The sequence below is a fragment of the Pollachius pollachius genome (assembly GCF_949987615.1).
Source record: "Pollachius pollachius genome assembly, chromosome: 19".
Lineage (NCBI taxonomy): Eukaryota > Metazoa > Chordata > Actinopteri > Gadiformes > Gadidae > Pollachius > Pollachius pollachius.
Genome location: NC_136952.1, coordinates 12,746,301 through 12,774,255, shown reverse-complemented (window position 1 = coordinate 12,774,255; position 27,955 = coordinate 12,746,301). Strand labels below are relative to the sequence as shown.

Here is a 27,955-nt window from a genome sequence, read left to right as displayed (position 1 = left end):
TCGTAAATTCTCAGGAAGTTGTCAAGGAAATATCATCAAGTCAAACCCTTCCCGGATTTCTAAGCCATTGTTCTTTGCCCCATTCCCCCCTGTATCCCCTCTCCTTCCCACAGACACATGGAGATGTACAACGAGGCGGCGGCGGCCTCAAATATCACCGTGCCCAAGCACAAGGTGACCTTTGACCCGGAGGTCAGCTGGCTGAAGTTCCACCTGGGGATCAACCGCTACAGCCTGTACTCCCGCCAGGACCCGGCAATCGCCCAGCTCCTCCGGGACATGCACGACCTCACCATCATCAGCGCAGGTGCTGCTGGGAAGCACAATCAGACAGACAGAAAGACAAACAGAATATGTAGTGTGAGGCTGGATATGGATTTTTAGTTTGATGCTTGAGACAAAAGACAGACAGACCGAAAGACAGACAGACAGACAGACAGACAGACAGACAGACAGACAGACAGACAGACAGACAGACAGACAGAGAGATAGACAGACAGACAGACAGACAGACAGACAGACAGACAGACAGACAGACAGACAGACAGACAGACAGGATATGTACTGTAGTGTGATGCTCGAGACGGACAGATGGACAGATGTGAACGGATGTTCAGAGTGTCATATTATATATTCCTCTCATGCAGATTACACTCAGGACGAGAAGGCCCTGAAAGGAGCGTGTGACTGTGAGCAAGGTGAGCTCAGGCCACCGCCGCCACTACACCATTCACACTATTCTCTCTGTGTATCCTCGCTGTACAGTCCAGACAGGTGGGACTCATTGACCACCTCTAAGTGAACATGTGATGTTTGTGCTGGAAGGAGGATGGCATGATTCAAGGAAACTAAATCCATGGGTACAACTCTGTTTGACTCAGCCAAAAATCACTCTCTCTCTCTCTCTCTCACTCTCTCTCACTCTCTCTCTCTCTCTCTCTGTTCACGGCACAGCCAGACACGATCAACAACACTCCAGAGCTATATCTCAGACAACAGGACAATTCATTCATTTCAATTGGTCTCTAAACTCCCCCACATAAATAAGCTTTTGTCAGTGACTCGTCTCCCTGCTGCATGCCTCTATTAGACACGGCCACGCGGCCACACAGGGATGGGATGGGGGGGTGGTGCGTGTGTCCGCGTTCAAAGGGAGCAGTGGGCTGTTAGTTAATGAACACTGCCTAATGTGTGGTTTCCCAGCACTTTTAGCCCCAACACAGCAGGCCCCAGCGCACCGACCCACCCACTCTGAAGAGCAGCAGGGTGTGCAGATCGATGGGTTGACGTGGGGGCTGGATTGTAGACAGACGCCTACACATCCACTTATGTTCTGTTAGTTGAGATGTAGTTGAGTTGTTGGAGTCATCAGGCAAAAAACGCGAGTCATTCGTGACAGAAAAACCTTTCGAAATGAGCATCAGATGTTCTAGTAAATCATTCTCAGTATCCTCGTCAACTTCTGTCCTTATTATCCTCATTATCGTCTGTGTGCTAAAGTGGATGATTCTGAGCCAGACTGCTTCCCTACACCTGGTGCTCCTTTGAACGCAGGCCTAATGTAGCTTCTAATGTTTTTCTGATGGAAACGTGTTTTAATGCGTCTGGAAGTGATGTGTTTGTTTTTTTAATGTATCCTTTTTTTTCTGGCTTGCAGACTACTGCACCCGCAAGCAAAGATGAATTTCTTGATATTGCATGCCAAAAACTAGACAATAAAGTCTTTTCTAGTGCTTTGTTTTTTTTTCTGCAATTACACATTTTTAGTTTTCTGCTCGAATCGTTGGTTTTATATATTCTGCGAAGCAACCTTTAAAGCAACCAGTGTCCCTTTAGCAACTTGCAAACAGAATATACTTAAAAAAGAAGGTACTTGGAATGAATGAAGGAATGTGATGCCAAATGGTTTGGCCTTTGACTTTTTATTCAAAAGAATTCATAGCAGTAAACTATTTATACTCCTCCTGACAGAGTACAGAGCAAAAGGCAGGCACCGCGTTAGTCTGGCTCACTGCTGTGAGGCAGAACAAAAACCCAGAGAGAGAGAAAGAAAGAAAGAAGGGATTTGAGTGTGGAACCCGAGCTTTGTGAGCAACCCCTCTATTATCTTATCCCAGAGTGCAAAGGAAATGTTCCTCCACTAAACTCAGACACAACAAAGTCTAGCTTGACTGCCTGCTGTTGTGGTGTTGTGTTATTTCTACTGTTTTCTACTATTCTCAGAAGGTGTGGAAATATGCAACTCAATGAATTTGACATTTGCCATGATCATTTGCATGATGTTCACTCTCTCTCTCTCTCTCTCTCTCTCTCTCTCTCTCTCTCTCTCTCTCTCTCTCTCTCTCTCTCTCTCTCTCTCTCTGTCTCTCTCTCTTTCTGTCTCCTAGTGGTGAAACCCAGTGGACACCATCTGAAGTTGGCTTTGAAGATGAATGACTTTGGCAAAGCCATGTTTAAACCCATGAGGTTAAAAACTGAATTTACAGACTTTGACAACATTAGCAGTACGGCTGAATGCACTCATGTTCAATATACTCCTATGGCAATTTGATGAACTGTGGATGTAAGCGTGAAATGTGTATTTCATAAATGGTCTTGTGTGTGTGTGTTTGTGTGTGTATGTGTGTGTGTGTGTGTGTGTGTGTGTGTGTGTGTGTGTGTGTGTGTGTGTGTGTGTGTGTGCGTGCGTGCGTGTGTGTGTGTGTGCGTGTGTGTGTGTGTGTGTGTGTCAGGCAGCAGAGGGATGAGGTCACCTCTGAGGACGTTTTCTACTTTGTGGATTTCCAGAGGCACAATGCAGAGATCGCTGCCTTCCATTTAGACAGGTACTGACACACAGCCATCCACTCAAATGGATCACATCCTTATTCCTCCCTACACTTAGACAGGGAGCAGAACCTCTGGGATGAGACAATGGGATTTGAACCCAAAACCTCCCAGAGTTTAGCCTCTCTGTGAGTCACAAAGGACACCCCCCCCCCCCCCCCCTCACCCCCCAACATACTGACCACCACAATGTGAAGCGCTTTTTTATTTATGTTTTAGAATGCAAACAATAAACCTTTGTGTTTTTTATATTCTGGGTTTTATCGGGCTTAAAGTGTTCACTCAACGGAAAAACTATTGTTTGACACTCGACAATTGTTAGAATTTTTGGTCACAGTTAAAATGAGTGGGCTGTTTCCTTGTGCCCTAAACATACATACAGTATAAGGCTTGTTCCAAAATGGGTCCTTTGATGCAGTTTTAATGGGTTGTTACAAACACACACACACACACACACACACACACACACACACACACACACACACACACACACACACACACATATACACACACAGACCTGTTTAAAGCACATTGTGTGAATTGAGTCACAGGGGATTGCATTGCTTGAGTTGGGCCCTGTCATTAAACACACTTAGTCTACGCTTTCTGCCAGAGCAATTAGACAGAGGGAAAAACAACAATAATGGGTGTAATGATGGTATGTTTAAAAACCATTATCGCACAACCTTCAACTGCAAATCTGTCTGTTCTACCTCCATGTGTTCAATTATATGAATTAACATATCGTTAACCTTGCCATAATCGCCGACACCTTTCCATTCCCTCTCACTTGTGGTCGACTCTCCTGGCACGACTTTTATTCGTTTACCTCATTCCTTCACGTGTTGGGACCACAGCCGCCATTTTTTCGACCGAACTGCTATTGGGACTCATCCCAGACATGATTACTGTTATTAAGGTTCCACTCAAGCCATGCATGAATAAAGGTCTCAATCAACACAGGATTTATATATATATAAATATTTATAGCTATACTGTGGCCATTGGTTGGATTTATGGGTCTGGATTAACAGGTCCTAGTTGGTTCTGTGATTCTGCGGATGTCAACACGTGTTTTAAACCAGAGTTCAGAGTTCTGGGGGTATTGATTTCCTGTTGTCCGCCATAACAGAGCTTCTTACCGCACCGCAGGGTCCTGGACTTCCGGAGAGTTCCGCCAGTGGTGGGTCGCCTGGTGAACATCACGGGGGAGGTCCTCCTCGCCACCCACAACCAGGACCTGAGGAACGTCTTCTTCACCTCCCCCGGTAAGCAGGCCTTCGTCATCCCCGTACTAATGTACTTCCTTTTCACACTGTTTTTAAATATCTCCACCCAGTCCTCATGTCCCCACACACACAGTGGAGAAAGGAGGAACAAAACGATCCAATTAGAGATTGAAAGGGGATAATTAGGAGGCCAATGCTGACTCAAGAGCCAGCTTGGGGATTTGGCCAGGACACGGACATCTCGAGGGCCCCACAGGGGAGCCGGGGCCTCCGTTTAACAGCTCTTCCAAAAGACAGGAAAAAGGGGTGGAATGTAGCGGACAGTCTAGGCGTGTGGTTGTGTGTTCACGCGACATCACGTGACACCATATGACATCCTGCGACAGCATGTGAGCGTTGCGCACATTTTTTGTCGAATCCCTCCGACTGAGAAAATCTGTTCGACCGCCCCTTCCCTTCCCTCTGGCAGCTCAAAACACGTGCTTCTTCGCCAAGTGTCTGTACGTGTGCAAGACGGAGTACGCGGTGTGCGGGCAGCCCGACACCCTGGAGGGGTCTCTGTCCACCTACCTGCCCGGTCTCAGCCAGGCCCCCCGGATCTCCATCGCCAGCCCCTGGATACGCTCCTACACCTTCGAGGGGCGCAAGGAGTACGACCCGCACACACACGCATCACAAAACAACGCGAACCGCTGCCATGCCATAGAGAAGGGGGACGGCTGGGATGCACATGAGGGAGGAGAAGGGGGACGGCTGACATTTGCAATGATCACAGGACAGATTTGGGCCCTTTTCGGTGCATTGGTGTAATTCTAATAAGAGAGAACATGACGGTCCGGGTTGTCTTTTACTGACCATGCAGTTTATATTATTCATATTTATAGAGGATGCTCATAATATGAAGTTATGTTTTTGTTATTCATATCTTTGGGGAAATCTTTTGAGGGATTTAGGGATAATGCCGAAACTTGATGACGTTCATTGTGACATTAAAACAATTTTCTGTAGCAAACCATTGCAAGGTCATTAAGATCAGGGCAATGCCTGCCAAAACAAAGATGTCTAGATTTACAATTAGATTTAGTCAGCACAACCATTTACCTGAACAGTTTTAACTGAGGACTAGATGATTGGGAACGCCCTCAACGCACATGTCTCTATTCTGTCGTCGGCAACATGAAGGTGAAACATGATCCATAATGGCGCGGCATACCCATTGGCTACGACTCTGTATCACCGTCACTGTGTCTCACTGTCATTCTGCATCTGGTTGTCGCGTCCTAAAGCTGGGAGGTCAATCCGTTCTTCTGCGACACCATAAAGCAGATGTACCCCTACAACTCCGGCAACAGACTCCTGAATATCATCGACATGTCCATCTTTGACTTCCTCATGGGTGCGTAGGCCGGCTCGCCATCTGCTCAGCTCATTGGTGTCAACATGTGTCCCATGACCCTTCATATGTCGGCCCTCGGCCCCTCTCTCACTGCAGGTAACATGGACAGGCACCACTATGAGCTCTTCACCAAATTCGGTGACGAGGGTTTCCTTCTACACTTTGACAACGCCAGAGGGTGAGAGGCAATCATCGTCTGTTTAATATTCAATCTCTTGGCAGAAGCTTTCAAACATACTCAGTTACAGTGACTTCGGCCACTGGGGAACGAACCCGGGACCTATCAGCTGGGAGTCAGAGGAAACACCCTAACCTGGTCGCTGCTACCTGTGTTCCAGGTTTGGACGGCCCTCTGAAGACGTGATGTCCATTCTGGCCCCGTTATCTCAGTGCTGCATGTAAGTTTCATACCGTCTGCAAATCTGATTGACCTAATCCTATGCTTATGTTGTTTTTTTTTATTATTATTTGAATTACTGTTACAAATCGTACTTTCTTTTTTAAGTCATTTGCACTCTCCCTCTCTCGGACCTCTCTCTCCTGCCTCTCTCTTTGATCTCTCTCCCTCTTTATCTGTCCTCCCCCCCTCCGTCTTTATCTCAACCCTCTGTCCCTCTCTCTTCCTATCCCCCCCCCCCCATCAGGATCAAACGGTCGACACTGATGAGGCTGCGTCTGCTCTCGCGGGAGCGCTACCGCCTCAGCGACGTGATGCGGGAGTCCCTGTGGGGAGACCCCCTGCGGCCCGTCCTGACCGAGCCCCACCTGCTGGCTCTGGACCGCCGGCTCAAGAGGGTCCTGGAGGTGGTGGGGGGCTGCGTGCGGGAGCTGGGCGAGGAGCAGGTGGTCACCACAGACTACGCCCGGGCCACGGACCCGCCCTGGACCAGCACCGTGGCGGGGGAGGGGGCGCAGAGGTAGCAGAGGAGGAGGAGGAGGAGGAAGAGGAGGAGGAGAAAGCGAGGGACGTGCTCTCGTTTCCAAAGAGGCCCATGGACTGCATGTTTGATCGAAGACCTTGGAGGGACATTGCATTGTGTGCGTGTGCGTGTGTGTGTGTGTGTGTGTGTGTGTGCGTGTGTGTGTGTGTGTGTGTGTGTGTGTGTGTTTGTGTGTGTGTGCGTGTATGTGTGGGCGTGTGAGAGACTTTCAACTGGAGATACCTGGGAGAGATTGAACACAGGACAGACTGTGGACAGGGAATGATGCGTATTGACAACCTTCAGGATATTGATGAGCAAAAAGTGGGAGTAACCCCCCCCTCCCTCCCCCCCTCCCCCCCTCCCCCGACACCCAACGGTGTTATCAGAATTATTTGTGATGTGGAATGTGAACAGCCCAGGTGGCTGGTGATGGATATCACAATCACAAAAACAAGCTCAAAACCTTTTCCATTTCATGGGGTTTTCTAGCTAGCTTGTTCTGGGAGGGGTGATTCAGGACTCCAGAGACCGGCTTCTGCTTGAGATTCAGACAAGCCTTTTAGAGAAGGAGAAGCCAATATGCAGTTAGACGACCTCTCACACAACAAGTTGCACTAAGCTGCCACGACTACTTGCCTCAGCCATGAACAAACCACTGAGCATCCATCCCCTACTCTGTTTTCGTTCTCTCATTTCACACACCCAAGCCAGCACCAGGAATAATATTGGTATCATTAAAGAATGAAGTTTATTGGTTTACTAATCAAATCTATTTTTAGAGTAAAATAGGCTATATCTTGCCAGTACCAGAAGATGTAGAAGTAGAGGATGTAGCTTTTTTATTTTCTGACTTACTAAAAAAGCAACTTTATGCGTAATTTATTTCATTACATCAATTCTTAATATAAATTATTACAGAATGACCCTACGGGTAAAGTAGGGTCTAAATAGTCAAAACAAAAGATACAACTTCAGCCTGTGTCATCAGCTCCCAGCGTTGATTGACTTGTGTGTAAATAACAATAACGATCTTAATTTACCATATGAGTAAGTCTAACAAGGTTTGCTACAGCGGCATCTGAACAGGGCCTGCATGGCAGGGCAGCCGGAAGACACAGCGATCGATGTGTGCAGGGTGCGGAATGACACGCCTTAATGAACATGACTTGAAGATCCACCAGCTGGGTTATGAAACGACTGTCTGCTCTGTCTCCGGTGCCTGCCTCATGCCCCTCATCTCATTAGCCCCCCCCCCCCCCCCCCCCCCACCTATCTTCCCCCTACGGATCCCGCCCCGGAACCAGACGCCTCCGCTCCAAGCTGCTCCTGGAGGACTGTATGCTGCAGGCTATGCAGGCCCGGTTGTAGAGTGACCTGCATTCCTTGTTCCTCTGCGACCGGTAGGCCTGGTTCTACAGCGACTGGGCTGGAAAAACCACTACGGTCAAAGCAGGTGTGTGAGATGGAGGCGGGGCTCGAGGAGGAGCTACGGCAGCAGTGACCGGGTATTGAAGGCCCAGCTGGAGGACGGAGCAGGACCAGGCCAAGCTGGAGGCTACAATATGCCATCAAGGGATGACCGGGCCCTCAAGCCTCCGAAGAAGCTTCAGGCGTTGATGAAGAAACAGATGTGTGACCTGGACAAGCTGCAGATTCATAGAACATAAAAAGACCCCGCACACAGAAACACCCGGCGAGGGAGAGTAAGGAAGACATAGGTTGAAATGACGGAGATAAAAAGAGAAAGACATCCCAACTGAGAATAGGTATATTTATTGTTTTTTTTTCAAATGATCAAAACATGCTTAAATAGCTTAAATTTGTCTACTAAAATTGCTGAGACTTGAAGCATGGGCCTTTAACATGTGTTCAAAACATGAGTGCAGTACGGCGAGTCATTTCGACTCGCTCCGGCCGCCGTTTCCCAGACTTCCAGACACTCTTTCCCCATCAACCAACCCTTCCAATAGTGTTTTTGCATTTAAGTTGGCTCAAGCTTGTTGGGAAACACAGCCACAGACAAAGCCACCCAGCCAACTGCACTATGTCACGTTGAGGTTTCAACATCCATAAAGTGAGGCAAGCCCATAGTGCTTCTTCCCATTTGATTCCTTGTCCAAACAGGGCTGGTCCCGGCCTGTTGTTCCTACCTTTTTCCGGAACACCTTTTGTGTTTGCGTCGGGAAGGCCGCCAGTGAGTAAAGCCATCTCAGAGCTAGCGATATCTTGCCAAGTTGGGTGTATGCCTAGCAAAGTAGCAGACAGGATGTAATCTGTCGGGACTTTGATTTGAATAAAGAGTGGAGCGTCTGGTCAAAGAAGTGCATGAAGTTGGACTGTTCTTTTCTTATACAACTGCAATACAAGGCAAATTTCTACAGTATAGGGCCAGACTTGTGTTTGAATGAAATATCAATTTGAATATTCTCATTCACTGAAAATATATAATTTTACATTAACATTTTAGGCACAGAACAATTTAAAAAGGAAAGTAAATATGTAGAAACAGCATAACAACAACTAATTGACATAGGCTGCACCAATATGACAAATAATAAAGTGGTTCATTATCGCCCTCTAGTGGAAGACAGAATGTAACGTCTGTTGAAAGACTTCATAATTATACTTTATTTACCAAATGTTTGAATACTTTCACCTTTGTTAATGGTTGTACTTTAATTTGAACTGATAAGATTAAGCTTATTTATTAATTGTATTAAAAGTACTTAATCTGTAATAGAACTCCAGGTTGTACTGAGGCCTCAAGATAATAAGTAAATAGCTAAAACAAACAGTCACAACCAGTAAAAGAAAACAAAAAAACACAGTATGCTTTTTTATTTATTTTTATTGCTTAAATTGCCATCTGAAACAATCTATACCAAAAGGATAAAACATCTTTGCACATAAAAGGAAGAAGAACTGAATACAGTCTCGAAGGGCAGAATAGAAAAAGAATGGTCCTCTGACAGCCGGCAGCTCCTAACGCTGCGGGCCTAACACACTTGCTCGAGTCGGAGCTAGCAGGAGTGACGTCAACTACTGAAAGCCCTGGTAAGGTAAGCTAAGGCAAACTGGGACGATTGGGGGTGTGATTAAAATGTTTATCCAGGAAAAACGGACAGTAAATCCAACGCTCTCTACATGAAAAGGTCAAAGTGATAAACCCTACACCGCGCCCCCAACAGTGTCGTGTCCTGTAGATTAGGAATTTTTTTGTTTCGTTTTTTTTTGTTATTGTTTTACAAACTCAAAAACAGCGGATGACACGATAACCAAATGTAACCAAGCAGTTCTGCAGAAATAGAAGGGAATAATATTAGTTTTCAAAAATGAATAAAAAGTACAATGGTGTCACTTACAAGTACACTCCCATAGCACAAAGCCACAACGTCTTTGCACAGTCACACGCAATCGCTCGATCTGCCCTTCCATTGGTCAGTGTGTCAGTCAGTCATAAATCCATCAGTTTGTACATAGGCATAAAATGGAGACATTTTGGTACACTGAAGAGGAAAGAAACATCAAAGTAAAAGCATACTTAATCAGTTCGTGGATAAAAGCCGCTAAAGGCAGACAAGCAATGAAGACAGGAATGAAGTTTAGACCTATTACACAGAAGTCGACCAGTCTGTGTGAGTAACTTAAAGTAACATAAAAAATAAAACAGAAGATGCATTTATATTAAGAAAAAGAAGAAGCAGATATTACACCATCTAAAAGTTACCAAGCAGTTCAAACTAGGGAGCAAATAATCAAAATTTATATTTAAAATACCCTGCCTCTTTTGAGTGGCAGAGGGGTCAGCGTGCTTCCTTACAACACGCAGTCATTCACAGCGGGCCTCAGGGGCCCTCACACGTCACACACTACGCACAGCAAGCATGGAAATCACAAGCTATTGTGGCGGTAATAAGATCTGCCTTCACCGGCCACACATTCTCACCACCTAAGATTTACTCAAGAAGTCCTCATATTCAGTCGCCTCACCTCAGGCTACATTTACATTCCCTCAGATTACCTATATATTATTATATATATATATATAGCTATACTTTACTTCCAAGCCATGAATCTGTTTAATCATCTACTTTGATTTCGTTCCTTTTTTTTTTTAATTGCAATAATTTGTGATACGCCATTTGCTTGGGGGGGGAAAGTAATAGATAAACCATGACGTTACACACGACACATTACACTGTTTCGAATAAGCATTTCGGTACGATGTGGCACTCAACACCTGAAATAGAATTCATGGAAAAATAAGCTTTTTAAAAAGACATTGAAACACTTTTTTTTTTGTTTATATACGTTTGCCACCGTCTCAGATCGTAGCCATGGCAACATCCGTGTTGACCATTGGTCTGCGTTGAAAGTTACTACGATCTTTTGGAGTCACTCTACAATAACATTTGTGTTGTTTACAAACCATGGCAGAAGAGCGATTAAGATATTTGATGCATACTGAAAACGTCGGAAAAATACTGAAATACACGCAATACTAAATGTTTATTTTACCCTTCGAATGTTCCAAGGCAGTTCTTGCATGGTTATCGATTCTACCAATGGGAGGTCAATGCATTAAAAATCACTTCCTTGTTCATTTGGAACCCTCCTGAACTTCAGAACACGGACCAGAGTGCATAATTATGGTTTGACGACGGCCTGGGTAACATTTGGCACCAGTCTGGTAGTTACACAGCAAAACAACCCAAACCATACACTGTCTGTACAAGCTCTCGAATGAGGTCCAATAGAATAGAGCCCATGGGTTAGAAGTCCCAAACCGCAGTAGAATGCTATGTTGGAGCTCTGTTCAGATTCATCCATTGAAGACAGTGGGTTTTTTACCATAGGATTTGGTTAGAGACATAATATAAAGTCTGTGGTTACCAAAGGACAACAAAATGACTACATTATGTCCCTTAGCAACACTTGACTGCCGTATAGGTGGGAAAAATGTGTTTGTATATATTATTTTTATATATATATTATATGCCTTTGCTATCCAAAGATCATCCGGTCATGTTTAAAATCCCGACTCAAATTAAGAAAAAAGGGGGATGAGGGGGGGTCCATGTGAGGGTTGAGGGACGGCTTCCAAAAAATAAACCCTAATTGGGAGGTGCTAATGATTAGCTTAACCATCGATTACAACCTAGCTGTTTTATAGGGACACATAATTGGCTGCCCTAAAATCCATACACAACAAAGTGAATCAGATTCAATATTTTTTTCAGTCTTGCTCGATAGCACAACAAAAAAAAAGTCTAATCGAGACTCAAACATAAACAATACAATTCTTCATCCACTGCTGCTCAAGGGGCCCTCAGGGCCCCCCCTCTACTTCATTTTAGTTTTTACACTTCAACCACTTGAGGGAATTAACATGTAACGGGAGCTTCCCATTTGATTGTCCTACAAAGCTTTAAGAAAAATAATAAAGTATAACAATAATCACGACTACCAAATCACAAGTGTAAAGGAAGGGTGATTCTGCTCGTACACCTATGGAGTGGCTAGCACGTCGTCGTGTCACCGCCTGTAGGGTGACGGGACACCAGCACGGCGGTTGGCCTTCAGCAACAACCCAGAAAAGCACAGCTTTGAGTGCAGGGATGGAATAAGAGAAACGAAAAGGGAAACTGCAGAGAGAGAAGAAAGTGATGCAAAGCAAAAATTGCATTGGTGGACCCGAGTGAAAGAAAGAAAGAAAGAAAGAGGGGGGGTGGGGTGGAGGTAGGAGTGGGGGACATCTGGGATGGATGGAGAAAGGGGGTCAGGGTCCCCCCCCCGTCGAAACTCAGACAGACAGTGAGACGAAGCTGTTGTACTGTTGGATGTTGCGCTTCAGGATATCCGAGCAGGGCCCCAGAACCCTCTCGAAGCGGGGCCGGTCCAGCTTGACACACTTCAGGGGTCCCCGGGCCACCACCGTGGCAGCACGGGGCCGGTTCATCAGCAAGGCAATCTCCCCTGGAGGGAGGCACGCGCACGAACACACACACACACACACACACACACACACACACACACACACAGACACACACACACACAGAGAGTAGCATGTGAGCCAATTGGACACGCAAAAAGGCCAAACCACACAATAGGCAGCTTGTGCGGACGCACAGACAATGCACAGTACCAAGGGACCTCATTTATGTAAAAAAAGGCAATCGGGACAAAGTTCCTCCCGGAATGAAGGGCTTCTTACCAAAGTAGTCCGATGGTCCTAACCGCCCCACCTCCACAAACTCCTCGTTCTCTGAGCGACGCTGCAACACTGCGGCAGAGCCCTGAGACACACACACACCCATGTTAATAGTCTGTAATGCATGTTCTCGTCTTTATTTAATGCACGATTGTCACTTACCTACCCTTCTAGGATGGTGTCACATGACCTTGGTACTTATAACCCTTATAATAACATTATAAACAACTCGTTGCTGGGTTATTCTAGAATTGACAAAGAGGTACCAAGCTTGAAGTTCTTTGACGGCACTTCAGCTCAAATGATTGAAACCCTCTTATTCACACCGTTGTATTTATGCCTGAGTGAATTATAGTGTGCTTGTGTGCATGCGTGGGTGCATGCGTGTTTTAGTGCGCGTGTTTGCATACGTTGGTGCAAACCTCCAGTATGATGAAGAACTCATCACCAGGCTCTCCCTGGACCACAATCTTCTGTCCGTCCTCGAACTGAACCGGCTCCAGGGCGTCGGCCACCGTCAGACGCTCCCACTTGTCAAGGGATTCTGAAGAGGGAGGGGCCACAAGAGGACACGCCCACACAGCGAAGAAGGCAGAGGCGGAGACACGACACGGCCGTTAATAAACTCACAAAGTGCCACCGGGATTCAAAGACGATAACGCGATCAAGCAGCTCACCCAAGATGGACACCTTGCGGAGGAATTCCTCGTACATCTTCCTCTTCCTCAGGGTGCTTCCCTGTGGAAAGACACGATCGTTTCAACTCACGGTCGACCGACGAAGACATGAAACGCGGACGCATGACGTCGGAGCAGCATAGGACCGAGCGGACTGCGGTGCCTCCCTCACCATGAGTATTCTCCGGTAGCTGTCGCGGTCGATGCCCCACAGCTTGACGTTGGTCCTGGCCCGGACGGTGGCGGCCCGCGGGGTACCGTAGATCAGCGCCAGCTCCCCGAAGCTGCCCCCTTCTCCGATGCTCGTCACCCAGTCGTTGTTCACGTACACCTGGACCAAAAACAAAAGTATAAAACGGGAGACAAGTCGGATCAGAGAGAGCGGGGAGAAACCGGCGAAAGAAAACAACGGGATTCTTTCAAAGGTTTTCTGCGTTCAGGGAGAAGGGGTCCGGGGTTTCCCTAAAGGAGGGACGATGAAGGCAGTCGGACTCACATCCATCTCCCCCTGGTCGATGACATAGAAGTTGTCCCCTTCGTCACCTATGAGAAAAACATGCCGTTAATAACAGAGGTCACCAACAAAAATAAAAATTGGTGGACTTGAATTCGGTGGGTCACTAAGAAGGATGAAAGCGAACCAACGACCCCCCCCCCCCACAAACCTTGCAGAATTACTGTTTCCCCGGCGATGTAGGTCACGGGGAACATGGCATCAAATATGTCACTGAAAGTAGAGGACATAATATCGAAATAAATAAAGGATTTGTGTATCGGACACAAAAAAAAATCAAAGAAATCAAAGAACAACACAAGGAAACAACAACAACAACAACAGGGTACCTCCTCTCATTGTCATCCAGGTGAGAAAAGAGCACGTTCTTCTCGATGGCTTTGGCCAGCGCCGCCATGGTTTTGTAGTCTTTGGGGATGACCTGGAGAAGGACGCGATACGAGACATTGCTTATTTCAGAGCAACTCACATACGTGTGTGTGTGTGTGTGGGTACAATACACTACCTTTCTGACGTAGGAGGCGGCGTCCTCCTCCGTGTAGACCTCTGCGCTGAAGGCTCCTCTTCGCCGGCGACCTTTGACCACGGGGTTCATGGGCGGGGACACCTCCTCGTCCCGCGAGTCGGACCGGGAGCTGCCGGCCTTCTGCTGGTTCTGGATCTGTTTGGCCTCCTCCTGCAGGGGGAAGAGAGCCGGCCAATAGGGCGTTAGAAACATGACCCAGATAGGAAGTGTGCCAGGGGTTATTAGAGACTCAATCTACAAGGCTAATATAGATTTTGTTCTTTATTGTTGTTTTGTAATGACAGAACTTAAATAATATTTAATAACTTAAAAATGACCTTTATAAGATGAATGATTGACAATAATTCAAACCTAGTGGAAAACAGCGGATTGAGCTTTGCTCATAATATTGGCCAATATTTATAGCAAACACTTGTCATAAAGGTCCCTCATACAGTAACCGAAATGACCACTAGGGAAAAATAACTTGTAATTTTTGAAAATAACATTAATTATTCTAATATCATATTCGACTATCTACTGCCCCCACCTCCTCCCCTTGACTACACCCACACCCGGCAACAGCACCCACACAAACACACACCTTCTCCAGCCGCTCAAAGTGCTCGCGGAGGAAGGCCATGGGTCTATCTGGCCTGGAGGTGCACAGCTGGACAATGCAGTCCTTCAGCAGCTGCTGGATGTTGTGCTTCTGCACGTACTGCTCACATTCGCGCAGGCTGCGCTCCTCCTCGCTACTCGTACTGCCTGACGCCATGACCTCCACCGGGACGCTGATCTGCCGACTCTTGACCTCTGACCTGGCTGAAGAAAGGAAACGTATTTTTTTTGTTTTTGAAATTAAAAAAAGAACCCGTCCTATGAGAGTGTAGTGGGTCAAATTGGATTCACCAAGAGAAAGAGAGACTAAACGGGCCAAAGCTACGGGAGGAATGTTCTGGGGGAGAGAGAGAGCGAGAGCAAAAGAGCGAGACAGCACACAAGAGAGGGGGATGGTGGTGTTTTGGATCTGTGAAGCCCGTCTTATTCAAAAAGGGCTGGGAGAGAGGCCGATCATATGATGAGATCACACCTCCATGACTTGACAGAAAGAACGTACACACAACACAGGCTGGGCACTGGTTCTAGAATTAGTTCACGTTTTCTGTCAACAACTTTTATTTATTATGTGCCCAGTCTATTTTTGCCAAAAGTCTGTGACATTTGTAGCCATCGCTTCGTGAAACAAATGCAGGAGCTGAACACAAATTTTAATGCAGCAAAATTCAGAATAATAACCAATAAGTACTTTTATGACACCATGCCACTCAATTAACGTAACTTAAAATCTGCACGTATTGTGACCCCACAGATATTCTAGTCCATGAATTTAGGTTGAAGCACAAAATATCTGCTTAAATGTTATTTTGGAACTTTACCAAACCCCCTCTACAAAGTACAACACCGTACATACATATTCTCCTCTTTTGTCTAGAAAATGAAGAGTACCGTCTTGGCTTTCTATAATGAAGATGAAAAACAGAGTGTGTTTTCGTCTGTGGCTTGTTTATTTTACAGGAGATGAGGCACTACAGTGCTATGTGCTGGAGCAGCAGGAAGCACATCAAGAATAAACAGAATCGATGGGAAACAGTAATGTCAACAACTCTGCAAAATATAAATATTGGCCTACAATTTGACATGCAAGGGAAGCCTCACAGCATGAATTGTCTTCAACCAGCAGTTAAAAAGATGCTCCATTCCGCCATCAATGTAAGAGTAGATAGAATTGCACCATCTTTATGCACATCAAACCACAGTTATTCATATGGGTACATAACCTGACATTATGACGTCAATGCATTTCCTCCCCTAATCTACACTCCTTTCCTATTATGGCTATGTTCAAGTGCATGTGAAACTCCTGTGATGCCAAACTAATAGTCGTGCAACATGCATAGCATACCTATGCTTGCAAAAACCTCAGAGATCTATCGGTTAGATTGATCACCTCTGACACTAAAGCCTTATCACAGCAATCAAGCACTAGGCAGAGACATCAAACTGATGAGTTAGAAAGGATTCAGATCAGTTTGTTATCTGGCGTGGCACAAAGGGAGATTATCACTGATTGTATCTGATATTGACCCGCCTGCCTGAAACCCTTGTGTACACAATCTTCAAGTATTTATTAAATAATGTTACAGCGAAAATTAAGTATTATTGATTACTCATATTGTAATCAGTGTCGATGGACACTGTTCAACAGTTTTAAAATAAGGTAATGACACTGTAAATTTGTACTTGTGTGACAGCTTGACAGCTTTGAGGTTTTGCTACGAAATCCATAACAAAAAAGGCACAGAAAAAGATGATCTCTTGTAATTACATTAATGGCAATGAGTATTCTTGCAGCGCTTGAATAGGTTATCTGACACTAAGACTAGGGTAAAGTACTACAATGTAATGACCTTGCTGGACAAGGGATCGACTGAGGGTGCAAGATACATGCAAAACTATAATTTTAAAAGTGGATAGCTAACATCTCTGCCGTAGCTATATGACAGCTACACATCACAGTCTCTCTCTCACAGCATATGTCAGACTGATCTGTAGCTAGATGTGGAAGCATCCACGCAGGGTGGAGGATTTCTGTAAGCCAAGCTACGTATAAAAAAATAAGCATCGCGACAATCCTATTGAATACAATTCAAGATGCAATCATATTTTTCGTTCTACGCCTGCACTATGTGAGGTAAACAAGCGTAGATTAGCAGGATGATTCGCAGGTTAGCTTCTGTCAACTGGCCTGCAAAGGCAAAGCGTTCATCCGATGACGCCATCTTGAGCTCTATCATAAACAAATGCCAAACGAAGCAAATGCTATTCTACTACAGGAAGGTCGTTGGTTTCAAGTAAAGGTACAAGCAGATACTTACGATGATCTACAAAATCCCACCGAGCCCCTCGTTAAAGACTCGGAATAAAAGGTTTATAGCAAAGCGTAACAGTTGGAGATCCTCGCGTAGGTTTGGTTTCTTCCCCAGCCCTGGACCGCTGCCCCACCGGATACGGGTTAGGGCCAATCACGAGCCGTCATTGACGTCAAAGCTTCTCATTCTGACATGTGAGCCGTAACCACTAGCAACCTTAAAGGGGCACTTACAGTGTCGTGACGTCAACGAAATAACGGCGTTACTACATTAATTAATAAACGATTGCTAGGCTATATAAGCCATTTAAACTGGTTTGAAAATGAGTTTATTTTATTATGGATACAAATTATGTTATGCATTATCATCTTATATAACATCAATACGTCTTCAAAAGGTTAAATGGGTATATGTCATTGTTATGGAAAACCTATGGAAAGTTCATCAATTTATTGTGTTTTTATTTTGTTTTAGCCTGTGCAGGTTGTTTGGTAATACTAGGATAGGTCGAGGAAGGGTATAACACATAGGTAAATCATATTATTCTTGGCTATGATTATATCCAGTGTAATAATCAAAACATTTCCTCGTGACAAGACTGAAAGAATATCTGACCAATCGCATAACTGGAACTCTATCTGGGCGGAACTAGTTTGATCGACAGCCACAATACTCAATGAGGAAGAGATGGTTGATGGCTCAACCAATTGAAACGTTGGAGGCGCAGTCCTGAGACATAGTTCTGAGCCAATAGAGAACTGTATTTAATGTGACGCATACACCCATCAGCTGTTTATGTTTTGTTGTGTGACCATCAGTGAAGTTAATACCACAGTAATGCTATATATACAGAATGAAAATGTTGAATCATTAAGGTCTTGTCAAATGATTATCATTGTTTTATATTTTATATGTTGATGGTATGGCACGTTCGTGACATTTGAAAGATCTCGTCCAAACATTGTGTTCTACCTCAAGTGTGTGCGCGTGGCACTTGGTGTAAAGGGGAGAAGAGGGGTTTTGGTAAAGCGGATTTCGGAAGTGAGGGTAAGCGATCCGAACCAGAGGCCTCTCACTACTGCAGAATCAAAAGAAGAATAATCGTTGCCGATGGAGTCTCCGGAGCCAGTCTGCGAGGGAGGGCAGCCCGGGTTGATCTGCGCGTCGTTTAACCAGGACACCACGTAAGCGACCCCAGACTCGGGCCGGCGCGAGTCGGAGCACCCAGTGCCACCTGACTGTTGCATAATGTTTGAACCGCACATTCCTAATGTGTGGCTCTAGTTGGGTCCTACATCGTCTGAGATTAGAGGATTCTGCTGGCCTACAAATATAATGAATATAATTGTAACCTTAGGGTCTTAGTCTAGGTTCATACCACAGCGTCTTTTTAAGGTTAAGTAAGCTCATCATCTTTAAGGTGTTCATCGATGGCATATAGTTGGGCCATCATTGTAATATAGGACCATAAGTACGACTATAACGTGATGTTGCCCTGAAAATGTACAAGGGGGTTTCTGTTGCAATGTCCCAAAAAGTTCAAAGTTCAAAAGTGTTTTTCCTGTGTTTGTAATTAGCTCAACCATTTTCTGTTTACTTTTACGACTGAGCGATCATTCAAGACACTAGGGCCTTTGTTATGTATAGCCCGGCCTAATGATAGTTCTGCCTGAAGGATCATCTGGCATTTCAGGACAATTTTCTTTCCAGTTAGAGTTGTGTCATACAAAAAGGAACCAGCATCCTCCTCTCAGTAAAATGAACTGTGGTCATCATCTTCCATGAATGGTGACCGTGACACAAAACTCAGATTAGATGAGACCTTTATCTGATGACAGCTGTTGCCCGTGTCCTACCCCAACCCTAAACTCTCCCTGGCTTATCGTCCACAGTGCAGCCATACATAGGCCTCAGACTGCTTGTTATCACCAAAGATGGTACAGCAGAAGTCTATAGTCACCTGATCTGACCTGCACTCCTGCTGTATTTACTGGGGCCCTCACTCTCATTCATTCTCTTCTTGATGGATATATATAGAAACCACCAAGCATTATGTGGACTTCCGTGTGTGAGTGAGTGTATGTGAGTGTGTGTTTGAGTGTGTGTGAGTATGTGAGTGTGTGTCTGTGTGTCTGTGTGTGAGTGTGTGTGTGTGTGTGTGTGTGTCAATGCTTTCTGTCAACGTGTATTTCTCCATGGTTTATTACTCAAATATGCTTTTAAACCTCCACCTTTGACATTGATGCTTTTCCATTGATATTTAAAGGGCCATTGAGGGATAACATAGTATACATCCATGATCTGAAACCAGACGCAATCTTTTATTCTAACTTTGTGTTGTTGTTATTGTTGTTTTGTTGCATGTATCTCAGTTCTCTGTCCATGGGCACCAAGACTGGCTACAGGCTGTTCTCTATCACCTCGGTGGACAAAATGGACTCCATCCACGAGGGAGGTAAGGTCAGAAGAGGCTCTTCCCTCCCAATCATTTAATATTAAACTGAGCGGGCAACAGGATCAATGTTATCAATCAATGTGTCATATGTTCAGGTTTTCCCCTTGTTGTTGTGGTTGTTGTACTTGAAGTCTACAGTGACCTGCCTCCAGCAGTGTCAAGGCCCTGTTCGGGTCACATAATGTTTGTTTGGCAAACTTCCACAACTGGTGTGAGTTACAGAGAAAGCGCCTCAGGCTTCGAGAAGTCAGGGCTTAGTAAGGTGATTCTTATCTGGACAAGCAGTCATTTAATCTGACACACAGAAATATACAATGATATAACAGCCAATGAGTCATCGGTGGACATATTATGACATGTGACCTTCCTCATCTGTTTATACAATGTAATTAAAGACAGATGTGTATGCCGGTGTTAAATTGTTTTAAGATAACATCGCTTTTGTGTTCAATGAGATATTACAATTAAAAAATAATCATTTCTGGTAGCTAGCTCACAATACAAAATCACCTCGCACATCGTCTTTAGCTAGCAACCAATGCCTTGCTCAACAATAATAGTATTTTGGTTTTGTTCAAAATATGTGGTCAAATTCCGTCAACACCCAATAGTGTAATGGTTTTATCCTGATACACAATGGTTCATGAATGCACAAAGTGAAGAATAGGATACCTGTACTTGTGTCTGAATGATACAGTAAGATGAAGGATGTAATTACAGCAAAAATCTGATCTGGCGAGCATTCGTCTCAAGCCTCAAGGTTGAGTCAGACCCGTTTAGTTTGTCTTTCACACGGTATATCCTGCTGATGCTTGTCCCTTTGTAGCCTAGACCAAGAAGCATAGTTGTCGGGGGTCAAAATCCTGCCATGGCACTGGCGTTACCTTTGGATAGACGCGCCTGATCAATGGCTACGCTGTTGACCTTTGACCTGGTTCCCCAACCGGTGTCCCCCAGTGGAGTGCCCGGAGGTGTACATCGTGGAGCGGCTGTTTTCCAGCAGCCTGGTGGTGGTAGTCAGCCTGGCCACGCCGCGACGCATGAACGTCTACCACTTCAAGAAGGGCACGGAGATCTGCAACTACAGCTACTCCAACAACATCCTCTCGGTCCGGCTCAACAGACAGGTGAGTATGAGGACGGCCATGGATGCAACCCTCCCATGCCCCTGAGTTGTGACATATTACGTTTTTTTTATCATTATTAAACATTCTTAAATCCTTTACTCATCACACAAACATTATGAAAATGTTAATAAAATATACACTGATGCTGATTGTTGGTCTCTCTCTCTCTCTCTCTCTCTCTCTCTCTCTCTCTCTCTCTCTCTCTCTCTCCTGCTCAGCGTCTGGTGGTGTGTCTTGAGGAGTCCATCTACATCCACAACATCAAGGACATGAAACTGCTGAAGACCTTGCTCAACACACCCTCCAACCCCACGGGTAGAGGCACTCACACTCACACGCAAAGGCACACGCACACATACAAACACACACCCTCCCTCACAAATACACAAAAAACAATACCCTTACAGTAACAGCTCCCATTCGTGCTCAGTCCTGCGCGTGACGAGAGTGAGATAGCTAGGTGAGTGAACCACCGTCAGCTCACCCTCTCTCCACCTCTCCACCCCCAGGTCTCTGTGCCCTCTCCGTTAACCACGGCAACTCCTACCTGGCCTACCCTGGCAGTGCCACCAACGGGGAGATCATCGTCTACGACGCCAACAACCTGGTAGCCACCCCTCTCCTGTCGCCTATAACACCGAACACAATGTAACCTGGGACCTCTTAGGTCCAATCCGTGCCGTGATGGTATGGTCACTTTGGGGGGGTGTGTGTGTCCCTGTCTGTCCCTTAGAGCAACGTGACTATGATCCCAGCGCACGACAGTCCTCTGGCCGCAGTCACCTTCAACACATCTGGGACCAAGCTTGCAAGTGCCTCAGAGAAGGTCAGCACTGCACTCGGTCCATTCCTCTATGTTCATCTTAGCAGTTAGGCCTTCATTTTTCTCTCTATCTCTTTGTGTTTATCTTCAAGTGGTGCAATCACTTAGCGTGTGGTACTTAAAGCACAGTAGCCGGTGAAGAAATGCAGAGGTTTGGAGTTCGAGCCTAACCTGAAGCAACAGTCATTTACTTTATGAACAAATTCAATGAAGGAAGAACAAAGCCGATTTAAATTAACTGGTTGCTCTGCAACGTTCCTCATAGCACACCATTTAATGGTGCTGTAGGGAAGCAATTATTTAAGTACAACAAACAATGTTGCAAGTTTGAGTTTCACCTGCTACACCTGAGATTCAACACAAGTCCTCAAGTCTATTCAGGTGTTTCATTCAGTTGAGGTTTCATCAATTGCATTGAAAACCATCCCATCCAATATAACTTAGCCTTATCAATGCTGATGTTGTAAGCTCGAGCCTCTTCTGACACATCAGATATTTCCATCATGTGATTCTCTGTTTAAGAAGACATAAACATGACTTGCTGCCTGCTCTCCATCTATGCTTTCCCTCCCAGGGAACTGTGATCAGGGTCTTCACTGTACCTGAAGGACACAAGCTATTTGAGTTCCGTAGAGGCATGAAGAGGTGAGTGATCGTTTATAGTAGCCCTTCCTTCACTATGTGACTACATGCGTGTGATGGGTTGTCTGTAGAAAAAAGTATTTCAGAGCATATGGGTATATTACATGGGACATATAATTGAATATTTTCATTTTTTCAGTATGCTTATTATTTGTATGTGTGTTTGTGTATTTGTTTGTGTGTGTGTCTGTATGCTTGCATGTGTGTGTGTGTGTGTGTGTGTGTGTGTGTGTGTGTGTGTGTGTGCGTCAGGTATGTGAGCATCAGCTCATTGTCCTTCAGTGCAGACGGACAGTTCCTGTGCGCCTCCAGCAACACTGAGACTGTCCACATCTTCAAACTGGAACAGCACACTCCCAAGTAACACACACACACACGCACGCACGCACGCGCGCACGCACACAAATGTGCACACACGCACACATTTAAACACACACACCGCACAGACCCTCCCCCTAACCCACCACCGTCTCCTGCAGTCAGGAGGACGAGTCTCCCACGTGGTCGGCCTACGTGGGCAAGATGTTCACGGCGGCCAGCACCTACCTGCCCGCCCAGGTGTCCGACATGATGCACCAGGACCGAGCCTTCGCCACCGTGCGCCTGGACATGATCGGCCTGAAGAACGTCTGCGCCCTGGCCACGTAGGAACTCCTTTGTCTTGTTAGTCAGGGCTATTATTTTGGGTTGTTTCTTGCTATTTCTTTACCTCCGTCGTTCATTTATCCGTCTGATTGGTGTTATTATTGGGGGGGTTATGAAGAGGTGCGTTGCAAAGTCGGTTTACCATAGTCTAGCCTTACTTATTTAAATAAGCTTGTAAATATGATAAGATCATGTAGAATTGTCTGTATTTTTGCAGGGTAGTCCATTTCAAATCTTGTGAAGTGTTGTTCTTTTCAGTTTTGCAAGAAAATCTGGTTTGATTGACAGCCATCGCTGAAATGATGAAGCTATGCATGCTGTCTTATGAAGATGATTGTGGTTACTGTCTTATCGTTGAAAGACCCCGGAAGAACATGATCAAATTGGTTCATCGACTCAAATGTTCCGCCGGGGAAGTGCAGAACATATTGTCGTGGCCTTGTCTGTCCGGTGGTTTGATCACTGTCTGTCTTCATTCTCAGGGTCCAGAAGCTTCCCCGGCTGCTCGTGGCCTCCTCCGACGGCCATCTTTACATCTACAACGTGGACCCACAAGATGGAGGGGAGTGTGTCCTGGTCCAAAAGCACAAGTGAGTGGATGGGGGTGTTAGACATGGAGAAATAATTGTGTTTTTTGAGCTACACATTTTATCGAGGCAGTGTGCTTTTCAGACCAGAATGCTGATGGTAGTCAACACTAGAACAGAACCAGGGCACCATTTTCAATGAGTCTGTGTCTCTGTTGAACTCTAGTTCATCCAGGCCCCAGTCTTGTAATCGGTAAGTGCACAGTTCTTAGGAAAGGTTGCGAGTTCAAACCTTGCCTGGAGCAATGTACGTTTGTGTTATGAAGCCGATACGTTTCCATCAGCGCGCTGTATTCGTCAGACTGACATGAAGATCAGAGTGATCAGAGGGCAGCCGATAGCATATCCCCTGCTTTCATAATTCACTGTGCACTCCTTAACCTTCCTTTAATGAACGGGGTTCCATGAGGGCGATGGATCAGAGTACAGTGACTGCAGCATGTCTAGGTTCTGTACTTCGGTTAGCAGCACTTGTCCGTGACAGTATCCTGCAGAGTGATGCCGAGTTTGTGAGTTCAAGCCTCGCCTGGAATAATATGTGTTTCCGTTTCATACACACAATGATGTGTTTCCTCTTTGATTTTCACATTATAACTACTGCGCTCTACCTTATTGTATTTCACGCTTAAAGAAACGCTATTATTCTAATGCATTACAACTACACGACATACAGTGTTGGCTCTGAACCCAGATGTCTAATGCCAGATGTCGTTCTAAACAATTAAAAACATTTTACAAAAGATACAATAATAGAAAAGGATTGTTAGGATTTATTTGAAGAATTGATGAATGAAGTATGTGATGGCTTTTTTTTCCCAGTGGATGATTCCAAGATTCCCTGTTGTAAATTCCAGGTTGTTTGAAAGTGGTGAGGAATCCGCTGAAAAGCCGGAAGACTCCGAGCTGGAGGAAGTCCCGCCCCAACCGTCCAGCCAATCATATGCTGCCACCGTTGCGCTTTCTTCCACGCCACCATCTTCGTCCACTCTCATGGGTAGGCTAGGGTTGTCAACCTGTAACTGTAATGTCTGTTTCATGGTGATGGGAGATTTACATGGGTATCACTCTTTTCGTTTACAATTTACAATGAAAGACACTCTTTGCCATCAGGCATGTTTGAACATGACAAAAACTGCAAGGTGAGGTATAATCTGTGATCGAGCAGTCTTACTGATACAAGAGAACTTCTTGGGAGGGGTGGGGGCTGGTTATGGCTCAGCACCTGGGCCTAAAAAACTGAAGGGCGAAGTTAGGCCTTGTTCCCTGTTTCATTAAAGTTATTGGCTACAAGGCTGGATCTTCTCAGTTCACGTTCCATGTTTCAGGGACCTTTCTAGTCATTCCTTTAACAAATCCCTGTTCCTACTCTTCCACCCAGGTTACTCGGAGGACGGTGGGGTGAAGGGGGATGTGATCCCAGAACATGAGTTTGCCGAAGGACCTGTCTGCCTGGACGACGAGAATGAGTTTCCTTCCTTCAGCCCCTAGAGTGAATGACTGACTGACTGACTCCAACCCCCAGAAAGACCCCGTAAACAATAACAATTCTGTTTGAGCCGAGCTTGAAGGAAGAATGGCAGTGTGCAATACACACCCAAATATGGTGTTTCCTCTCTGGATCCATTTCTACCCTTGCTGGCCTAGGGTTCTGTTTACCCCCTCCCCTTACACACACCTCTGTATCCGTCCTGTTTGTACAGAAAAGTCATGATACTCTTTAATCAATTGATAGCATGTCATGCTGTTTGCACCCTGCATCCTTTGCGAACCAATCAGAGGAAAACACAAATAAGAGCTTCAGAGACATTTTCGGACTATTCCTGCCTGTGTGAAGAGTCCTGCCCACATTGTTGTCGCCTGAACTGATTCCCAACTGTGGGCGAGTCTAAGTCCTGTCCCACTCCGGTGTCCCCAGAATCTTTCCAAAGGCCAGTGTTTCCAAGGCTGCTACTCCAACGCATTCGACAAATTCAAATCTGTCATTATCTCTCTTATCTCTCTCTATATTATCTATATATGATAGATAATATATAATATATCAACACTTGAGCTGAACACGTAATGAATCATATGGGAGAACTGATGTGCGGTTAGTCACAAAATTAGCTATAAGCATATCCTTTTAAGCAGACATTTTTCCAAAAAATCTCAGTACGAGAACATCAGGATTCTGAGAGATTGTTTTCACAAACGTTCTGATCAGTTTCTCCATTACATTAGCCGATATTGAGGATTTTGTATATGATACTGGTTTCTGTAATGTCCCCCGGCGGCTGCTGTGATGCCAGTAATGTCTTCTTCTGACAACGATACTCAGAATATGAGTGTCTGATGGAAAGCCAATATATTTTGTTATTAGAAGGTGCTTAAGGTTATATTGGTGATGGGACCGGTTGGGCGTTGGCTGAAATACTTGATAAAAAAATATTTCTATGAGATTTATGAGATAGTTAAAGGTCATTATATTTACTGAATTATTTTAGCAATTAAAAGCATTTTATTTTAAACAACTTGACATAATTAACGTTATTTTGAAGTAAGTAAGTATTACACATCACAGACTTATAGAATGAGTCGATGTTGAAGATGATACTATTGTTTGAATAATTTGTATATAAAGCATCTGCCTGTATAGTAGGACTACAGCTGTAAACTGTAACCCGTTTGTCTTTCGTCTGATTTGCCAAAAGGGGGCGCTGTAGAGACGTTAATGTTTTTTGCGAGTGTACCGCTTGATATGAGCCAGACAAAATAAATCTGTCTACCCCGGTCTTGATCTAAATCAATGATGCTCCCAAACTACACGATGTGGTTAAACAGGTTTGATTTCACATGGTTGAATGACAGTACTTATATTTAACATTTGAAAAGTGTCGGCTACAACTTCTAACTTCTAACTACTCAACATACATCCATGCCAGTGGCATCTGGAAAGTTCTTCATATCCTTCAAAGCAACAATCAAAAAAAAAAAAAAAAAATATATATATATATATATATATATATATATATATATATATATATATATTGATTAGAAAAAACAAGAATGGCTTGACATGTGAAAGCAACACGTGAAAGTGTTATTTACGTTCAACGGAAGTCCAAGAACATCTGAACCCATTGGATGTGTTCTATACTGTGATACAGATTGATTGTATTATTTTGTTACTGCGATAGCCTCGTTGCAGATCAACATGGGCTTTGGGCCCACATTACAAATCCATTTTTCCCAATCCTCTCCCTTGTTGAATCGTCGGTTCATCATGGTCTACTTTCTCCCTTTTCAATGCTGCCAACATTCAAGCACTCAAAGATTTTGCCACATTTTGCCAAAGACAAACGTTGACACACAAAGCGAGAGAGAGCCTGAGGGTCATGTGCACACATTCACTTCACATTGGGCTTTATGGATAAACAACGTTGTAAGATGGTTATCGTCATAGTCATCACATGAATAGATGATGAACAAGGTCAGTTTTCCTGATTGCACATAAAAAGGAAACCTAAAAACAAAATGGGTAAAGATAAAGAATTTTGATTTATGAAGCAATAAGTGTTCAAACGTTTACATGTTACTGAGCACTTTAAACCCTCGATGATTGAAACTCAAACCCTGATGGGGACAAAGAGGAACGAACGTCGCACATTGAAGCACCTGCAGAGAATAAAACCTCTTAAAAAAAGTCATGTATCTGGGACCAAGCTTGCAATTGCCTCAGCGAAGGTTATATATTGGCTATAGGTTCCTTGTAGGCATGTGGAAATGTGATTATTGAAATTATTGTTTACTGTGATTGTGTACTGGTTTAAGCGTCTATCGTGTCTAGCTTGCATCATCCTTTGGTGCTGATCCAAACATGATGATTTGATATATTGGAAGTATGATGACTGCATCATAAGATTGGGGTGTGTTCACCTTGAAATTATAATTAAATGCTAATGCATTTATTCTTTATTGGCCTATGTTTTAACGTGCTTGGGCTACTTGTATTGTAATGAAGCGAAGTGAATCAAATAAAAAATGAGACACCCTTCCCGAATGTTTCTTCAATAAAGCTTGTGTCTCTTTCAGAGGTGGTTCCCCCATCAATTCTTACACTGACGCACTGATTCTTACGCTTACAACAGCCGCTGCCTCCTCCTTCCATCATACTGACATGTTTATATTTGCTTACTGACTCTGGACGGAGACATTGTTTATGTGTGTTAACGATTTTACATTTTAAAAGCTATAGTAAGTCTGATCTAATGCAATCAGTCTAAATGGCAATAATTGTAATGGAATATGTAATGTGTGTGTGTGTGTGTGTGTGTGTGTGTGTGCTTATATGTGTGTGTGTGTGTGTGTGTATATGTGTATATTTATGTGTGTGTGTGTGTGTGTGTGAGTGTGTTTGTGTGTGTCAGTGTGTCTGTGTGTATGTGTGTGTCTGTGTGTGTATGTGTGTGTTTGTTCTTTGCCT

The 27,955-nt window shown here is 44.6% G+C and overlaps 3 protein-coding genes across 6 annotated transcripts in view; 2 read left to right on the top strand and 1 right to left on the bottom strand.

Annotated features, from left to right (window-relative positions):
- fam20a (FAM20A golgi associated secretory pathway pseudokinase) overlaps window positions 1-8,648 on the top strand; it is an 11,730-nt gene extending 3,082 nt beyond the window's left edge. The window contains exons 2-11 of the mRNA XM_079756541.1: window positions 114-307; window positions 648-698; window positions 2,388-2,466; window positions 2,733-2,825; window positions 3,979-4,094; window positions 4,525-4,705; window positions 5,342-5,451; window positions 5,548-5,629; window positions 5,790-5,849; window positions 6,096-8,648. Of these exons, the coding sequence (XP_079612667.1) occupies window positions 114-307; window positions 648-698; window positions 2,388-2,466; window positions 2,733-2,825; window positions 3,979-4,094; window positions 4,525-4,705; window positions 5,342-5,451; window positions 5,548-5,629; window positions 5,790-5,849; window positions 6,096-6,372 (1,243 nt within the window). The 3' untranslated portion in view covers window positions 6,373-8,648. The remainder of the gene's footprint in view (window positions 1-113; window positions 308-647; window positions 699-2,387; window positions 2,467-2,732; window positions 2,826-3,978; window positions 4,095-4,524; window positions 4,706-5,341; window positions 5,452-5,547; window positions 5,630-5,789; window positions 5,850-6,095) is intronic.
- A 556-nt stretch (window positions 8,649-9,204) lies between these two features.
- On the bottom strand, window positions 9,205-17,361 carry prkar1ab (protein kinase, cAMP-dependent, regulatory, type I, alpha (tissue specific extinguisher 1) b). 4 transcript variants are annotated; one of them, XM_079757247.1, is made up of 11 exons: window positions 17,221-17,361; window positions 14,886-15,106; window positions 14,282-14,452; window positions 14,106-14,197; window positions 13,928-13,989; window positions 13,759-13,805; window positions 13,435-13,593; window positions 13,263-13,323; window positions 12,996-13,129; window positions 12,589-12,670; window positions 9,205-12,350 (listed from the first exon to the last, which is right to left on the bottom strand). In XM_079757247.1, the coding sequence occupies exons 2-11, from the start codon at window positions 15,057-15,059 to the stop codon at window positions 12,178-12,180; spliced, it is 1,155 nt and encodes a 384-aa protein (XP_079613373.1). In that variant the 5' UTR covers window positions 15,060-15,106; window positions 17,221-17,361; the 3' UTR covers window positions 9,205-12,177. The 4 variants fall into 4 exon arrangements, with proteins under 4 accessions (XP_079613373.1, XP_079613374.1, XP_079613371.1 ...); XM_079757248.1 differs by having other exon boundaries at window positions 13,008-13,129; XM_079757245.1 differs by having other exon boundaries at window positions 13,008-13,129; window positions 14,106-14,452.
- Window positions 17,362-18,037: 676 nt separating this feature from the next.
- On the top strand, window positions 18,038-26,228 carry LOC307090008 (WD repeat domain phosphoinositide-interacting protein 1-like). The gene is made up of 12 exons (XM_079756532.1): window positions 18,038-18,398; window positions 19,587-19,669; window positions 20,627-20,796; window positions 21,015-21,111; window positions 21,306-21,403; window positions 21,530-21,622; window positions 22,194-22,264; window positions 22,514-22,621; window positions 22,741-22,905; window positions 23,389-23,496; window positions 24,348-24,487; window positions 24,872-26,228. Exons 1-12 carry the CDS (start codon window positions 18,325-18,327, stop codon window positions 24,979-24,981), a joined length of 1,317 nt encoding a protein of 438 aa, XP_079612658.1. The 5' UTR covers window positions 18,038-18,324; the 3' UTR covers window positions 24,982-26,228.
- Window positions 26,229-27,955: the final 1,727 nt, after the last annotated feature.

Bases quoted from the DNA above. Each gene is read 5' to 3' on its own strand.
- LOC307090008 (XM_079756532.1), top strand. From the start codon at position 18,325: ATGGAGTCTCCGGAGCCAGTCTGCGAGGGAGGGCAGCCCGGGTTGATC. The intron at 22,265-22,513 runs GTGAGTGATCGT...TGTGTGCGTCAG, and splicing joins TTCCGTAGAGGCATGAAGAG to GTATGTGAGCATCAGCTCAT. The intron at 22,906-23,388 runs GTAGGAACTCCT...CTTCATTCTCAG, and splicing joins AACGTCTGCGCCCTGGCCAC to GGTCCAGAAGCTTCCCCGGC.
- prkar1ab (XM_079757245.1), bottom strand. From the start codon at position 15,059: ATGGCGTCAGGCAGTACGAGTAGCGAGGAGGAGCGCAGCCTGCGCGAA. The intron at 13,594-13,758 runs GTGAGTCCGACT...TTTTTGGTCCAG, and splicing joins TCGACCAGGGGGAGATGGAT to GTGTACGTGAACAACGACTG. The intron at 12,351-12,588 runs GTAAGAAGCCCT...GCCTCCCTCCAG, and splicing joins AGGACCATCGGACTACTTTG to GGGAGATTGCCTTGCTGATG.